We start from the raw sequence: 18476 nt of genomic DNA on the forward strand, positions 1-18476 counted from the left end.
TACATTATGAGTTTTTATTACATTTTTCTTATTACATTATGAGCCGTTATTACATTATGAGCCGTTATTACATTATGAGTTGCTACAGACCCCTCACATCCCACTTAAAGCATATTTGCTGGGAGTAATTTTTTCCCTTATAGTATACTAAAGTGTATAGTAAGTGAATGACACCCAGAATTACCCTTGCTGTCAAAGATTCTCCTAGGGATGTTGCATTTCAATCTTTGTTAGATATGTTACTAGACACCTTTACGAACACATTGACAGCTTTGACAGGTATTCTGATAATATTCTCTGACTAATAGACCAAATTGTCAAATAATATGAGAAATGGCAATTAAACATTGGGAAAATAGCCGTTCTACAAGATCACAACGCCTCGCAATGTGAGGCGTTTGTGAGCTTGTAGTTGTAGATATGCCATTTTCACAACATTTATCTGTGTGAACTGATAAACTGAGTCAACCTAAATGCAATCTGGCTGCTAGCCATCGTCAAGGAAAAGTTCAGTCGCTCTTTTGCAGCAATGCAATAGTCTGTAATCGAGAGACTAACCTAAATGTAATGCCTCATCTCCTATAATTCCAAGTGCTTGTCGGGTTGGAGGGTCCCCACTCGATATATTATGATTATTTTGGGGGGGTCCCCAATTCATTTTGGAGGGTCACGGCCTAAAAAGGTTGAGAACCACTGTAATGGAAAGTTACAAAACAGTCGAGTAAAGGAGGCAAAAAAAAAAAAAACAGAGAATATATCGTGCATATATATATATATATATATATATGATGAAGTAGGGCTTTCATTTGCAGAAAAAAAGAAGAAGCTGTACTAGGTTTCTACCTGACAGTGTCAGTGACAATATACAGTAGCCTAATATCATATTCATATTTACTGGTGATAGACTGTTCACTCATATTGATAAAATTACCTATGTTATTTTAGGTATTATGTGCAGATGAGTGTTATCTTATATTCTTATCTCTTTACTCCTGTAGCCTATCTCTCCTACATTCTGCATTTGCTTCTATGACACCTGCATTTCCCCATGGGGATCAACAAAGGTTATCATCATATTAAGAAATATTCTTTCATTCAGATGCTTTGCTGCTGTGATGTGAAGGTTAAGCAGATGTTTATACGTTTTACCATATAGGCTAAAAATTAGGCATATAATTCATGAATGTTGTATGCAAAGCTGTTGGCAGGTTTGGAAGTTCATTTTATTCTGCACGTTGCACAAATCTCACTCTTTTTAAGGAGTGCAAGGGGCTGACACTCCCTCCCTTCATAAAATGTGGGTTTTGGCTTCAGTTTGTTAATTTGACACCATGACTTTCTGTCATGGTTGTTCACAGTAAACCGTTCCACACCACTTTGACCACTATCACTGAGATGTTTTGCAGCATGTTTGTATCTACGTGCCATAGATGTGTATATTTGCTGCTACACTGAACATGGCTCCCCCATACCTGCTCTTCTGCCTTAACTTAAAGGCCTGTCCATACCAAACTTTTATCGGTTTTGAACATACAATATTTCCACCCTACCGCAACAACTAGTCTGAATACAGAATAATATAGAAACGTATGGCTATAAAACATGTTATTATCCTATTATATATCCTATTATTACATGGCATTTTGTCATGAAACACCATAGTCCTTAAACAACTACACAGTCAAATTGTTTTTATTGATTTGTTGAAATTATTTATTGATCATCAATATAAAAGTGGCCCACAGAGATGCAGATACAGAAATAATCAAAAGGATAAAAACACAACAGAGCCAAAAGGATATTTTTATTCTGGTCATATTAAAGGACAACTTTGTTTTTTACAATAAGGGTTCATATTTTACATAGTAATTAGAGAAAAGCAAAGATCAGTTAAATTGTTTTAATTTACTGCTTTCTACCGTTTTAGTGATTTTAGCGATTTTGATCAAAGTTGTCCTTTAATGGAGGGATCGCAAAATTATACAAAATAAAACAGTTAATTATGAATACATATTTATATTCAAAATCCCAGAAGTCAATCGTAGCAATAATTTATTTAGACAAAATCTATAAAAAGCTAGAAATATGTAAGCTACTATCAATAACTATTGGCATACATTTTCTGTCTTTATCTCTGTGTTGGTGTAATCAGCTTAAACTACTGACCAATAGACAGACTGGACAATCACTGCAAAGTGCATTTGTCTGAAGCTAGAATTTTGGACATTGCCACATCTAATAACATTTCAGTTCCACGTGTTACACATTGCCAAATGACTTCGGAGTGTTTGTTAAGGAAGGAATTATCTTTCTCAGCTCTTCTTCTTCCCTCTTCCGGTGTCAAGCCAGGATTTTCCTGCAGAATGTGTTGCATTTCAGCTGTTATGGCTTCCTCAGCCTCTCGGAACATGGCGTTGGTGTAGTGTTTTCCTCCGTTTTGCTCCACCATTTCGTTGATCTTCTGCAGCAGTTCAGTGACCTGAGAGGGATCTTTGTTTTTGTTGTTAAAAACATGATATCTTCTTTGACACTGCTCGACAAAGTTGTTCAGATCTTCATTTTCACTGATTAGCTCATCAATGGAAGTTCCTTCTTCATCATCCAGATCATCTCCCTTGGTGAACAAGACCATCGTATAACATTCTGCCTGTTTTCCAAAGGTGATCTGGATCATGTTTACTGTGTCTTTTTCTTCTTTTGTGAATCTTCCTGCCTGGATCACAACCAGGAACACATGGGGACCAGGAGACGCACACGAAATGCACATCTTAATCTCCTTCATTACCTCTTCTGTTGTTATGGTGCCAAACAAACCTGGAGTATCAACCACGACCACTGATTGTCCGTTCCACTTCCCAATTCTTTTTGATGTTGTCATCGTCACAGACGAAGAGGACGTCTTGGATTCAAAAGCCTTTGTTCCCAGGATGGTGTTTCCAGTAGCACTCTTCCCAAGTCCAGTCTTTCCAACAATAACAATCCGTAGCGTCTTAGATTGGGGCTCTGTGGAGAGTTTACAAGGATAATATTGATTATCAGACCACTTTAATTCAGGCATAATCCACACGACACAAGATTCTTTGTCTCTGCGGCCCTGTATTAAAGAATATCTCTGTCCACAAGACAATGGCTAGAACATTACACAAACGCTGTCAGTAGTACGCTACACCAACATCCCCCAAACCAGCGGTGTAAAGTAACTAAGTATGTTTACTTAATTAAGTACTGTAATTAAGTAAAATGTTTAACTTGAGTATTTCCATTGTTCAATAATTTTACTTCTACTCCATTACATCTCAGAGGAAAATAATCTCTCTCTATTATCTCCCCACAATAATTTGAAAACTTTCGTTACTAGTTACTTTGTAGATTTCTATTATTATCAAAAGACATTTTTATACATTTTGAACACGTGAAACCTGACATTTCTTCACAATGAGTACTTTTACTTTTGTACTTTTAGTATACTTTGATCCCAATATTTTGTATACTTTTACTAAAGTTTTTAGACTTTTTTATACTTTTACTTGTAACAGAGAGTATTTCTATAAGGGGAATATCACTCATTTTCAACATTGAACAGTTGAAAAAAGTTCCTCTCTCTTCTGTGTTGCCAAGAACAAGATTGTGGGGAGATAGCTGTTGATTTGCTCTTGGATTAATAGTGCGGTATGTTATGTCCAAAAAACAGCTCCCGTAGGATTTTTGTGCTAAAATTGATTTTTTTGCAGATCTTGGTTCTATAGGGTCCAAACTATCAGAAAATTACGGGGGTAAAATTTTCAGACCCTTCCCTCATTTCCTGGGGGCGGGTCCCTTCAGTTTGGGCCCTATTCGGCTATGTATCCCCAATTTTCCATATATATTTTTTCTAATATTGATTTGTTTGCTGATTTGGCTTCTATAGGGACTAACCTATCAGAAAATGTCGGGGGTCAAATTTTCAGACCCCTCCCTCATTTCCTGGGGGCGGGTCACTTCAGTTTTGGCCCTATTCGGCTATGTATTCCCAATTTCCCCATTGGATATTTTTTGCTAAAATTGATTTGTTTGGTGTTTTGGCTTCTATAGGGGCCAAACTATCAGAAAATAATGGGGTTCAAATTTTCAGACCCCTCCCTCCTTTCCAGGGGGCGGGTCACTTCAGTTTTGGCCATATTCGGCTATGTATTCCCATAGGATCCTTTTGCTAAAATAGATATTTTTTGGCTGATTGGCTTCTATTGGGACCAAACTATCAGAAAATGACAGGGTTCACATTTTCAGACCCCTGTAGGAAGATCTTCCAGGTGTCCCATGGCATGATCTGATGGAGGAAGATTATTCTGTCAAAGTTCTTATAGTTGATGCCATGGGTGTTCTTCAGAACATGAAAAAGACACCAAGCATGCTGAAGCTGTCAGATCTTCAAGATGCATTCAACAAAAGCATCATAACGATGATGGCTGGCTATGTTGAGGGTCGAGTTGTCTTTGATAGGTATATGGATCAGTCATTAAAAAATAAGACTTGGCAGAAGAGGGCAACTAAATCTGTCTTCATCCAGAGATGAAGCTCACTATGTCCATCAAATAACTCTTGACTGCTTGATTAACCAAGGAGAAGTTGACCTGTGTGTTAGGCCAGGGACTACTTGATTATTTCTCAAGGGACAGTTCTTTCATGCTTGTTGTCATATATTTTTGAGGAGGTGCACACATGAAGAGGCTAATACTCTGATTCCTAATCAGGTCCTTGCCTCTGCTGTTAATGGTGCCTTGCAAGACATAATGTGTTTGGTCACCTTACACAGATGTCCAATTGCCCTGAGCCCTGAGCTTCCACCAATTGAAGAGAATTGATGGAATTCAGAGAGAGGAGGGTAAGTTCCAGTCAGGAGTCTTGCCCTACCTGTTCTAAAGCTCATCAAATGGGTCTGCAAAGCAGGTTTCAAGGGACAGTGCAGCTGCTCAACAATCACCTGTCTTGCACTCCTCTCTGCAAGTGTTATGGCACTGGAGACTGTGTGTGCCAACAGTATAAGGGAGAGCATAGAAACAGTGATGATGAATAGATCCTGTATTTGAGAAGAATAAAAACAGGCCAGAGGTAAATGCTACCCCATCCATCCAGGATATCAGTCTTAAAATTTAAACCCTGTCATTTTCTGATAGTTTAGTCCCTATAGAAGCCAAAAGAAATCAATTTGAGCAAAATAATGGGAATGGTAATACATAGCTGAATATGGCCAAAACTGAAGTGAAATGATGAAGGGGTCTGATCATTTGAACCCCATCATTTTGTGATGGTTTGTTCCAGCCAAAACAGAAACAAAATCAATTTTAGCCAAATAAAATCCTATATAGGGATACATATCCAAATAGGGCCAAAACTGAAGTGACCCGCCCCCAGGAAATGAGGAAGGGTTCTGAAAATGTTAACCCCATTATTTTCTGATAGTTTGGTCCCTATAGAAGCCAAAACAGAAAACAAATCAATTTTAGCAAAAAGATCCTATGGGGAAATTGGGAATACATAGCCAAATAGGGCCAAAACTGAAGTGACCCACCCCCAGGAAATGAGGGAGGGGTCTGAAAATTTGAACCTCGTCATTTTCTGATAGTTTGGTCCCTATAGAAGCCAAAACAGCCAAAAAATATCTATTTTAGCAAAAAGATCCTATTTGAATACATAGCCGAATATGGCCAAAACTGAAGTGACCCGCCCCCAGGAAATGAGGGAGGGGTCTGAAAATGTGAACCCCATTATTTTCTGATAGTTTGGTCCCTATAGAAGCCAAAACAGAAAACAAATCAATTTTAGCTAAAAGATCCTATGGGGAAATTGGGAATACATAGCCGAATAGGGCCACAACTGAAGTGACCCGCCCCCAGGAAATGAGGGAGGGGTCTGAAAATTTGAACCCCAACATTTTCTGATAGTTTGGTCCCTAAAGAAGCCAAAACAGCAAACAAATCAATATTATCAAACAAACCTATGGAAAATTGGGGATACATAGCCGAATAGGGCCAAAACTGAAGTGACCCGCCCCCAGGAAATGAGGGAGGGGTCTGAAAATTTGACCCCTGTCATTTTCTGATAGTTTGGTCCCTATAGAAGCCAAAACAGCAAAAAAATCCTACGGGAATTTGCCAGGTTCTAATTAGCTTCCTTTTTTTACCTTCATGATGTCACTGATCCCTTTTTTCTAATTTACACAAAAATGTATGGTACCCCCCCCCCTCCCCATGAAAAAAAGCTTCATGAAAAACCTAAAAAAAAAAAAAGCTTTATGAAAATACCCGGCTTTTGTGTGGACTGGGACTCAGTCTTGTGTTTAGCTATAGGACCAAAAAATAAATAAACGTTTCCTTACTACACAGGACCAATTTAAGACCCCTGTAGCTGCTGTAACAATACAGTAAGTTTATGTAATCAATCAAATCAATTACCAATTACTTTGGACCTGCTTTTCATGCAATGCAAGTAGAATTAGGGTGACCATACGTCCTCTTTTGCCCGGACATGTCCTCTTTTAGGGGGCTGTCCGGCCGGTCCGGGGGGGTTTTATAAATTCCTTCAAATGTCCGGGGTTTCGCGCATATCACAGTTTAAGCACGGACATTTACAATGCACGTTCAATGGTTCTTTTGGAAACACACTGTGAGAGGCGCTAACCCCGGAACGTGTATTATTCATACTACTCTCTGCCTGCGATCCCTCCCTCCCTCAGCCTGTATCGCTTTCAGATCAGAGGCAGAGCAGAGCAGAGCTCTGCAGCAGATCGCGCAGCGCAGAGCCAAACGAACTGCAAACGCTATTAATGCTCACTCCCTCAGCAACTGTGTTTACATTGGTGAAGGAATCTTGCCTGCTATTCCCTCAATCCTGGTCTAAAAATGACGGGAGACGGCTCTACGGATGCGTATCGGCGAGGCGAAGGTGCTCGCGACGACCGCAATCACTGATGAAATGCACAAAAAGTGCGAGTGACCAACATTGAGAAGCAGAGCGTTCTGTCAGCAAAGCTGGTAGTCTTCTGTGTCCATTTAGGCATTTACAATTATAAAAGTTCTGTTTCAAGCCCATAACACTGCAAAGTAGCTTACAAGACAGTCTGTGCGAGGTGAGAGCTCTTCTGCTAACTAAATTGACAGAATCTTTTCTACAACCTTGTAAAGCAGAAGATACGGCGGTTTGAATAATGGGCTACCTCTCTTTTATTTAGTTACAAAGCTGAACGTTCATACAGGAGCCAAAAGGCATACTTTATCAGTGGATCTCTAGATTTGTAAAGGGTCCAATTGGAACCCCCTCAAAATTGAATACATAATAGGCTATTAGTGGTATAGGGCATAATTGAGCGGTAAACTAGTAATAGAAAAAAAAAATTGGGGGAAAAATTATATATATGCCGGGTAGAGTGTCCTCTTTTTGGATTTTCAGAATATGGTCACCCTACCTATAGTATAACAAAAAAGAAGAACAAAAAGGTAGCATTACTATGTCCTATTTGTGTAGAAGGGACCTTTCTAATATTTCCCATGCTGGTTCATGATGACCTACTGTAGCAGCGGTAGCAAAATATACTTACCAAGTTGCGCATGTTTGCTGGCCATGTTTATCTTGATGGTAGTTGATTAAGGATGCCTTGTCAATGTCTATGTGTTGTAGTGGAAGATTTTCTTCTTCCACACTATTTTTATAGAATGCCTCCAGTCTCCTCCCCTCTGTGTGTGTGTGTGTGTGTGTGTGTGTGTGCGTGTGTGTGTGTGTGTGTGTGTGTGTGTGTGTGCGCGTGTGTGTGTGTGTGTGTGTGTGTGTGTTGGTGTATAGGCATGTGCACACACGCGTGCAGTGCCTCCAAATGTCCAGCAGAGCAGCAGAGTGTGATCACACACACACACACACACACACACACACACACACACACACACACACACACGCACACGCACACACACATATACACAATGGGGGAAATAAGTATTAGATACACTGCCGATTTAGCAGGTTTTCCCACTTCCAAAGAATGGAGAGGTCTACATTTTTTATCGTATGTACTTCAACTATGAGAGACAGAATCTAAAAAGAAATTCCAGGAAATCACATTGTATGATTTTTAAATAATCAATTTGCATTTCATTGCAAGAAATACGTATTAGACACGCCTACCAATCAGCAAGAATTCTGGCTCTCACAGAACTGTCAAATATTTTTTAAGCAGTCCTCCTATTCTACACTCATTACCTGTATTAATTCATCCTATTGACCCACGTGTTACATTGTTACCTGTATAAAAAGACCCCTGTTCACACACTCAATCAATCAGACTCCAACTTTTCCACTAGGGCAAGACCAAAGAGCAGTCTAAGGACCCAAAGAAAAAAATGGTAGACCTGCACAAAGGCTGCGATGGGCTACAGGACAATAGGCAAGCGGTTTAGTGATAAAGCAACAACTGTAGGCACAATTATTGAAGAATAGAAGAAGCTCAAGATGTCTATCAAGCTAGCTCTGTCTGGGGCTCCATGTAAGATCTCCCCTCGTGGGGATCAATGATCATGAGAAGATGAGGGATCGGACCAGAACTACTCGGGAGGACCTGGCCAATGACCTGAAGAGAGCTGGGACCACAGTGTGAAAGATTACCATTAGTAAGATACCGTATTGAGGGGAGGATGGATGGGGTCATGTATTCTTACTGTGCTCCACTGCAGGATTTTAATCAATGGCGGCGACACGTCGGTGTAGTATCTTACTAATGGTATGGTAATCTTTTAGACTGTGGTCCCAGCTCTCTTCAGGTCATTGGCCAGGTCCTCCCGAGTAGTTCTGGTCTGATCCCTCATCTTCTCATGATCATTGATACCCCACGAGGAGAGATCTTACATGGCGCCCCAGACAGAGGGAGCTTGATAGACATCTTGAGCTTCTTCTATTCTCCAATAATTGTGCATACAGTTGTTGCTTTCTCACTAAGCCGTTTTCCTATTGTCCTGTAGCCCATCCCGGCCTTGTGCAGGTCTACCATTTTCTTTCCTGGGTCCTTAGACAGCTCTTTGGTCTTGCCCTAGTGGAAAAGTTGGAGTCTGATTGATTGAGTGTGTGAACAGGGGTCTTTTATACAGTTAACAACGTAAAACGTGGGTAAATAGGATGAATTAAAGGACAACTTTGGTTTTTTACAACAAGGGTTCATATTTTAGATTATAATTAGAGAAAAGAAAAAGTGAGTTTTAAAATGTTTTCATTTGCTTCGTTCTATTGTTTTATCGCGTTTACTGTTCTAAAATGTGGGGCATGCGTACACATGGGGGCAGAAGTACAAGTGGCTAAATATGTATTTTTAGACAAAATAAGCCAACAGTTTCTTTATTGCTATTTACAGTAACACTTCTAGCCCCCATAAGTCACATCCAACCATGAAAGGTTGCGTTGTATCTTGGAAATGGGCTTATTCTGTGTAAAATGACATATTTAGCCACGTGTACGCATGCCCCCAACCACTGAAATAAGAATCTCTAAAACAATAGAAAGAAGTAAATGAAATCATTTTAAGACTCATCTTTTATATTCTTTAATTACAATCTAAAATATGAACCCTTGTTGTAAAAAACTAAAGTTGTCCTTTAATACAGGTAATGAGTGTAGAATAGGAGGACTGCTTAAAACATATTTGACAGTTCTGTGAGAGCCAGAATTCTTGCTGATTGGTAGGCGTGTCTAATACTTATTCCCCCCTGTGTGTGTGTATATATATATATATATATATATATATATATATATATATATATATATATATATATATATGTCACGGTTAGATAGAGAAACAGTGAGATAGAGAAACGGAGCGCTTGTCGTGCGTCGCGGGGCGGAACAAGCGGTCCCTTTGACCCACAACAACGTCGCGTCAGCAGGAATGATAGCGCGCACCCCACGGAGGTTAGGGTTAGGGTTAGGGTTAGGGTTAGGCATAGTTTTACTGAGGTTAGGGTTAGGGTTAGAGTAAGGCATAGTAAGCTAATGGCTAAACACAGCCGAGCTGGGCTAGTAAATAAACGAAAGAGAGTCGCAAACGAGTGACGTCAGCGCCTGCACTAGTGAATGGCTGACTGGCTGTTGTCGCCATCTGGTGGTGATTGGTGTGTGGTGAACTACAAAACGAGCGCTCTTACCACAGTCTCACTGAGTTACCCAAAATGACTGTAACATATATATATATATATATATATATATATATATATATATATATATATATTACTTTAGATTCCACAATGTTTAAAATGTTTTTGGAATGTTTACTATGTATTTCTTTATGTTGATCCGATTGCATTTCTATGTTTCAGTTATGGACACTTTTGTTAGGATTAACAATTTATTGAAATGCTATTTGAACCTCTTAAAAGTTGGAAAACATTGTTTTTACACTAGCATGTAAATATATGTTGTTTTTTTCAGGTGTTTTGCAGTTAAATGTGCAACTGATTAATAGCATCGATATTTGCTGAGGCTGTCTTGGGCTTGAGTGGGGAGAAGAACTAAACCAATGTATACCAAATATTGTGGTAGACTAGATTGTATTTAATATGATTAGGCCTATTAGGATTTGATTAGTGAAAACCTCAAATATGAGAAAAGCTTCTTCTAACTTAAATATACTGAGTGCTGTCAGCAATTTGTCATTTCTTATGTTTATAAAAACCCAACCTAATTAGTGGCCAAGGCCACGAAGTGGCAAAAGGCCACTCTTTATTAGTGGCCAAGGCCACGAAGTGGCAAAAGGCCACTCTTTAATATTGGACTTGTGTGGAGGCCAATTTGTGCTTTTTTAGCCATTTATAGTGCCACCAGAAGGCCGACTTACAGTATGTAAAACACATTCTTTGATATTACTCCTTCAGATTTTATCCGAAAATCACACAAATCATCACTACAGTGATGTAATCCTGACGGATTTGTCCAATATCATATTCTATCTAATTGGCTAACATTGAATTCCAAGGTTTGCAGGATTGCTCCTTTTTGAACAAAATGTCTCAAATCATGAACGCAGCCTGCTGTGTGTGTGAGAGAGATTTTGCACACACATTCCCACTAAGCCAAGGAACAGATGCCACCCTTCTCACATTGGCCTGCTATAGCGCCACCAGTGGGTCAACTTTTGCAAAGCACATTTTTGGAACAAAATGCCTCAAATCCTGCATGCAGCATCCGATTGCCGTGAAAGGCCCAAGAACGTGTGGTACCCTTTTCACTTTGGCCTATTATAGAGTCACCAGTAGGCCAAAAAAAACACCTGACCTGTTCGGAAGAACACTGCTTCCGCTGCCCTGACCGATGGTGGTTTTAGACGATCAAGGACAAATTGAACAGGATTGAGCACAGATGGCGGCCCGCGGATCTCCCATTGTGAGTCAATGGAGCGACGTCACTTTCCCTTCCTTTACTCATGGTTTATACATGGCTTCTTCTGAAGGTTTTAGTGTTACGGTGGCGCACTCTAGTGGTCTTTTTGTGGTGGTATATCATCATGGCTTTGAAAACAATGAAATTATACCCCATCATGTTGATAAAATATAGCTATTTCCTGGCGTTATTAGCGCACATTCATATTTTAAGTTGGCTGGCAAAGGGTTAAGTAGGATCTGAGGGGTTTAACTAGGGGTTTGTCATGATGCTGAATCCATTGCAAGCATTTGTTTTCCACAAAAAAAACATTCCTTGGGCTAGAAATGGCCTCAGAAAACGATGCATGTATGGGTGAGCAATGAGCATTCATGTTAGTCGGAGGCCTTAGGGTTTTTTTTCTCGTGCTAATCAGTCTAAAAGTGCACAATTTTGCACAGATGTTACTCAGGGCATGCTCTAATGATTTAGCTAGGGCGCCCGAGTCGGTAACCTTCGGGGTCACCACAGCTCCAGAAAACACCCACAAAACTCTGAAAAGTGACTCATCACTTTTCATCACTAAAACATCATTTTCTGGGGCCATTTGTAGCCCAAGGAATGTTTTTGTGCAAAACAAATGCTTGCAATGGATTCAGCATCATGACAAACCCCTAGTTAGACCCCTCACATCCTACTTAAATACCCAGAAAAAAAGTGTTTTTTCTGGGTATTTTTCTCCTGTATTGAAAGTCAATGGGAGCCCAACTTGATTTGGCCGCTGTGGCGACCCCGAATGTCGCAGACTCGGGCGCCCTAGCTAAATCATTAGAGCATGCCCTGGGCTACATCTGTGCAAAATTCTGCGCTTTTAGACTAATTAGCACGAAATTACCATGTCATCTCCCTAACGCCCCCGACTATTAGATGCCAAACAAGAGAAAAACGCAGTGCCCTCCCAGGACCCTGGTTTGGAATTCCACTTTATCTGTCCTTATTCGTAATCCTGGAAGTGTGTTCACTGAGCCATTTATTTCCATTTGTTATTTCTTAATCAGAGTCCCCACACGTTTGCATAAAAATGGGAGGAAAGAGAAATTGTTATTTTATAAGCCGTAAAGCTTACTAGGATACTTTTTACTATTGTAAAAGGTGATACACCATGCATTTAAAAAGTATTTATGTCATATTGTTTATGTCCCAAAAACGTTTTTCAAAAGGTTTGAGGCTAAATTACCACTCCTGAATAGAGAGCCTCTCTCATTTTTGAATGGCTCTCAGAGCATTTCAGCTGCAGTACCACCTTTGGCCTGAACTGCGCCACCCCCCCAAAATCTTTTTGAAAAAAAAAAAAATATATATATATATATATATATATATATATATATATATATATATATATTTTGAAAAAAACTTTTTTTGAAAAAAAAACAAAAAAAATGGCCGATGATGACGTCACAATCGGCAGCAAATCTGGACAGCCTGTTTTAAGAACCCGTGGGATACTTTTAACCTTTGCCTTCTCAAAACCAGAGAAAGACACAACTGTCAGAAATGGGACTTTGTGAGGATAGAAGGTGCTAGTGGGACCCCAAAAAAAGGTTTTAAAATAGGAAAAGTGAAATTTCATGGTGTATCACCTTAAACTTCTAAAAATCTCTTCAATCAATCAATCAATCAATCAATCAATCAATCAATCAATCACATTTGTCCCCTTCAAAAAGCAGCTGACCTGATGAACATTCTGACAGCCTTCAGGCTATAGTCGGCGGGTTTGTAGGTCCCCCAAATCACGCCGTTCTCAATCTCATAGGGAGAGTTGCTGCCCGGGTCGTATACTGGCCCTTGAAGACGCTGTTCATGTTGGCCGACTGGCAGTTGTTGTACCACCAGCCACCGCCGTACATCTCTGCAGTTCTCCTCCGCCCACTTGTCGTTGTTGTGGTCGAACGTGCTGAAGTGCATGCCGTCGTGCGAAAGGAACAACGCCAAGCAGGCGTCGCCCTTCAGCAGGGTGTCGCCCGGATATATACTCAGAGAGGCGCAGTGCGTAGCCCTTGGCCTCCGAGCCCACCCTGATGGTGTACTCGCCGCTGGCCTGGCCCCCCTCCAAGTCCTCCAGCTCCACCCGCATGCTCCTCCTGGCCGGCAGTCAGCAGGTGGAGGTGGCGGTTGCCCAGCCACACCTCCCCTGTGCAGCTGTGAAGATTCATTGTGTGTTTTGTTTGTACATTTCCACCGAAGGTCGCATATACTCTGAAAAACCGTGTCGCTTGAGTGTCCTTCTTTCCTTCTGTAACCTCTGTGATGTCAGTGTGATGTCAGCGAGTTGTGACATCACTTCCTGTACGGGGCGGCTACACGAAATGTGAATAACACTATATATGGAGATAGTCTAGTCCATCATGTCATATGGGACTACCGTCATAGACAGTAGCCAAAAGAGAAGGATACACAAGACTAAGAAAGACAAAAAAAAGGAGGAGGAGGATAAAGATACCAAAAGAAGAGAGAAGAAAGGGTGGATGAGGTACAATGTGTCTCAGAAAAGAAAAGGAGGTGGCAACGGGGGCGGCTAGATAAAGTTATTAGGCCTGGATCCGACTTTAAGTCGACGCACAGGATTCCAGAAGTGTAGCGCAATTTGATACAAGCGCTCTTGTATCAAACTGGTACTCGAAACGTTCTTAGAATGTAATATATATTTTCTAAAGTAAATATGGGGGCGGCTGTGAAAAAAAGAGAAGAATAAAAAAGAAAAAAAGGAGGAGGAACCAAAAGGAGAGAGAAGAAAGGGTGGATGAGGTACAATGTGCGGTATCCTCCTTGTCAAGCTCGACGTTGGTCATTTGGACCTATACATGGAGAAATGGAGCGAACCTGTTTGGCCTAAACATGGAGATGTGGTACAGAATGACTCGTATATAGGCATAAAAAGTATGTCATATGACATCACTTCCTGTACAGACAGTCAGACAGACAGCCATTGACTCCGGCCTAACAATGGCTACTGTCTATGACGGTAATCCCATATGACATGATGGACTGGACTATCTCCATATATAGTGTTCTCCACATCTCCATGTTTAGGCCCTATCGCTCACACCCTAGGTGGGGTTAGCGATAGGGCCTTTCTGTGTGGAGTTTGCATGTTCTCCCCGTGTCTCCTAGGGTTGATACCCTCACAAAAACATGAACAAACTCCCCCCAGAATGATAACAACTAGAATCGTCAGAGGAACGCTGTGGTTGGCCAGATAGTCAAGAATTGGCACGACCTCTTACTAGTGTATATGTTACAGCATGTTTGGGTAACTCAGGACGTTCATTGTAAGAGCGCTTGTTTCGTTCACCACACACTAATCACCACCAGATGGCGACTGATAGGTATTTTGTTATGGTTCATATCATCTTTTTATCAATACATATTGATGGCACAGTGACTGTGTCATATAAGGTCATGTACACTACAGTACCCACAAGGTCTCCGTCTGGTAGAAATCAGACCTTATCTACTGCCATGGAGCCTGTTCCGAAAACAATGAGAATTGTTTTGGTATTCTAAGGCTCGGCCTGGAACATTTGGTGTCATCTAGACACCAGCAAGGACACCTCTCCCCCCAGGAACCCTGTGGACTCTTAGTCTTGTGATGTGTGGACAAGAAACATATCCTATTAACTGTTGAAACGTCATCCACTGACTGATGAAATGACCATACTTATACTCATGTCAAAACATAATTTGTCAGAGAGAGCACGAACCATTGATTATTCTGTACTGTACCTGTCTTGAATACTCTCTCTCCATAGTAAACATACCATTCTCACTCTGATCACTCTCCTGTCTTATTTCTGTGTGATGGATTATTGTATCTCATATGGGAATAAGAAGGTGTTGTTGTTTAATAATAATATATCAATCAAAATGGTCCTACGTCGCCGCATACAGATGTAATCTTGGCCGACCGATGGATGGACAAGTGACCGTGGGTGCACTTTCTCTCCCCCGGTGGGTCGGTTTTACAACACGTATAAAAGAACCAGCTGTGAGTTTGGAAGTTTACTGTGTTTTCAGACAAGGTTATTATTTTGACAACAGTACAATTTATTTTATAACATTCCCTGCTTGGACATCCGCCACTGGACCGCTGGACACATGGTTTTCTGATTGCATGCTCCACGGTCCGAGGACGGATCTTTATGCACCACTGGTGACCGGAATAATATTTTAAGATAAGTATACTGTTTTCTTCAGTTATCTGTGCGCGATGAGTCGCTTCTCAGTTTGAATTATTGTTTTGATTTTTGATATTTCAGGGAGTCGGACAAGGCTAAATAATGTTTTAGTATCGCTCAGTCTATTTTACCTTCACTTGTTTTAACACATAAATTGCTCGGACACATCCTATCATAGGCTATTGTCCCCGCCAGCCCAACATAGGGGAAATACAGTAGGACAGGAGACACCATTCATTATAACATTCTTTTAAATTATAACATTTGTAATTACTTATTAATCCTTTATAGTTTACGGTTGGCCCCTGTAACATTATGTGTCGTGTCTTTGAAATTTGAATTAATGATGAATTATTGTTCTCCCTCCGTCGAGGAGCCGGAAATCTCCTAATTATGTTCTGGTTTGACACGCGTCGTAAATTAACCCTTATCTGATAACAGTAGATGGTCATTTTATCGGTCGTTATTTCTGTGATTTTCAAACTTCACAGAAACTATTTTTTTCTCTCGGTACCTTTTTGTTGCTTTTTGTTGCACATTGTTTACCAGAATCAGAGGGTTTGCCTGGTTCTAAAGAATTTGGACATAGCCGCCGGTGGTCACGGTTGATGTTATTTTTATCAATAATTGTCCAGTATTATTTTGTTATCTGTCTGTTTTGGTACCGAATTCGCTCCGTTTACTCTGCGCCTCTCACCCCCTCGCTTGCCGTCGCGAAGCAGAGTGAGAAGCTATATGTTATTTTTTAGACCGTATTTTGACCATTTCTGTTCTGGTAAAATAATTGGCATGAAGGCCTCTAATAATATTCAAATGTTTAAAATGTATCTGACAATTTAAGTTAAGACAGAACTAAAATGTCTCCTTCTCCACTTTCTCAAGGAGTGGACCGATTGGACGATTGGACCTGCTGTCGGTGGAACCCCCAGGATTTTTTTTCTCCCCACCATGACACGTGAGCTCACTGTTTTATCATACATGTCACTCAAATTGGCAAAGGGGCAAGCCGACAGCAGAGCCAACAAGATTCACCACCCAGGTACCCTAATACAACTCACACACTGCTCAGAGACAAAAAAACTTGTATAAATGTTGAATTTATACAATTCAACATTTATACTCTTCTCTTTCTCTAATATGCTCTCTGTCTCTCAATTAACCTAAAATAAATCAATATTGTTACTTCCTGTCTTTCTCTCTCTCCCTGAGAAAGAAAATAACAGCTCTACAAGCTCAAATAGTAGTCTTAAAGTCTAATAATTACTGTTACCCCATGATTCTAGAGGAAATAACAGTCCAATATTTGTCTTAAAATAAAAAGAAATAAAAATACTGAAACTTGGAACTACTCAGAAAACAAAGAATATACCTCAAAACCATACTTGATTACAGAACCCAAGTAAATGTACTCAATTACTTTCATCACTGAATCACAGGCAGTCTTTGCCTTGTTTACATTATAAAAGAACACAGTTCCATAACAAACGTCTCTCTGCTCTCACCACTCCAGGCAGGCCCGTGTCCCCTAAAGAAAACCGGTATGTCTCTCATTACAGTTTCCTTCGATAGTTATGAGACAAAAACTTGCTTAAGTTGTTATAAATCATATTTTTTTTCATCCATGATTTAACCTTGTCCATGAGGCCCCTGTGTCCTAAATAATGTGTTCCAAATTCCGTTGTTTCGTCGTTCCGGTTTGCCTTACAAATTACTTTTTATCTGCGGCCCTGTTAAAAACAGACATTAAATCGGTCGCGTTATTCTTCTTAAGTCTTTGAAGTTGGTTTTGTACACCTTAACTTTCTAAATCTATTTCTCAGTTTTCATTGTAGGCTATTCATGCCTTTTTGGACTGTAAATCACAGAGGTGTCCAGTACTTAAAGATTTATACCTGCTGTCTTAAGAGTCTAGCTAGCTCTTAACACAGCTGCGTTTTTATTGTTTAATGTTTTGTAGTCTATTGTTTTATCGCTTTTCGTTGCACGTTTGAGTAACAGAATAGGGACTGCGGTTTCCTGTTCTGAGGACATAGCAGACTGTTGGTCACAGATTCATGCTTGTCCATATTATTAGTTGGTGTTATTTAGCACGAGACTCCAGTTTAGTGTTGCCAGGACGAAAGTTATTTCTGTCCTGAGGGAAATCTTTACAAGATTTCGTTTAGTGTACCCAGAACAAAAGCAATTGTTCTGAAGGGAGAATCTCTTGGCCAGTGCATAACCCAGCCACTTAATCACATAACAAATCGCGTGGTTATTTTATTAATAATAGCTGTTTCCAGCTACTTAATCACATAAGAAATAGCGTGGTTATTTTAATTGGTAGATTTCCTTTATGTTCCAGAACAGAACGTTCTGACGGAAATCTTCATGCTTTATGCTTACATGTCTTTGTTTTAGTCTTATTATTATTTTTAATTCCATCTCAGGCCAGCTGAGGTGTTGAGAACTAAGAAGCCCCCTTCTGAATGATGACCTCTAAACTGACTGACCCATGTGTGTAAATGTATGAGAAATTGTCTACATGGATACATGTACTGTATGTATGTGTGTTTTAATCCTATTTTTCTCCCCTGGTGATAACCTTGTGAAAGAAAAGGGAAAAATCAAACCCAGTATGAACATGAGCAGTGGTGCATGTGTGTTTGTCCGGCCGTACAGTACTGTACGGTATGTGTGAGTTGCTGGCTCGCATTTAGGCTTGCTGCTTAACGCTTGCTGCTTGCGCTAGCTCTGCCTATGTTTTATTTTATTTGGAGAAACTGTGGGGATCGTTATAAACTTCAAGTGACTTGTTACATACTGTTTCTCTCAAAATGGGTCTTATTGTGTGAATCTGTTTCTATGTGTTTCTCCTAAAAGGGATGTTTGCCACTC

The 18476-nt window shown here is 40.2% G+C and overlaps 1 protein-coding gene across 1 annotated transcript; it reads right to left on the reverse strand.

Annotated features, from left to right (window-relative positions):
* Nucleotides 1-1027: 1027 nt before the first annotated feature.
* Nucleotides 1028-13329, reverse strand: LOC308283014 (GTPase IMAP family member 9-like; the record flags this gene model as incomplete). The annotated part of the gene is made up of 4 exons (XM_080723400.1): nt 1028-1036; nt 2279-3003; nt 8956-9049; nt 13114-13329. The coding sequence occupies 4 exons, from the start codon at nt 13327-13329 to the stop codon at nt 1028-1030; spliced, it is 1044 nt and encodes a 347-aa protein (XP_080579526.1).
* Nucleotides 13330-18476: the final 5147 nt, after the last annotated feature.

Source organism: Nannobrachium achirus (genome assembly GCF_963921795.1).
Source record: "Nannobrachium achirus genome assembly, chromosome: 4".
In the NCBI taxonomy this organism is placed as follows: Eukaryota; Metazoa; Chordata; class Actinopteri; order Myctophiformes; family Myctophidae; genus Nannobrachium; species Nannobrachium achirus.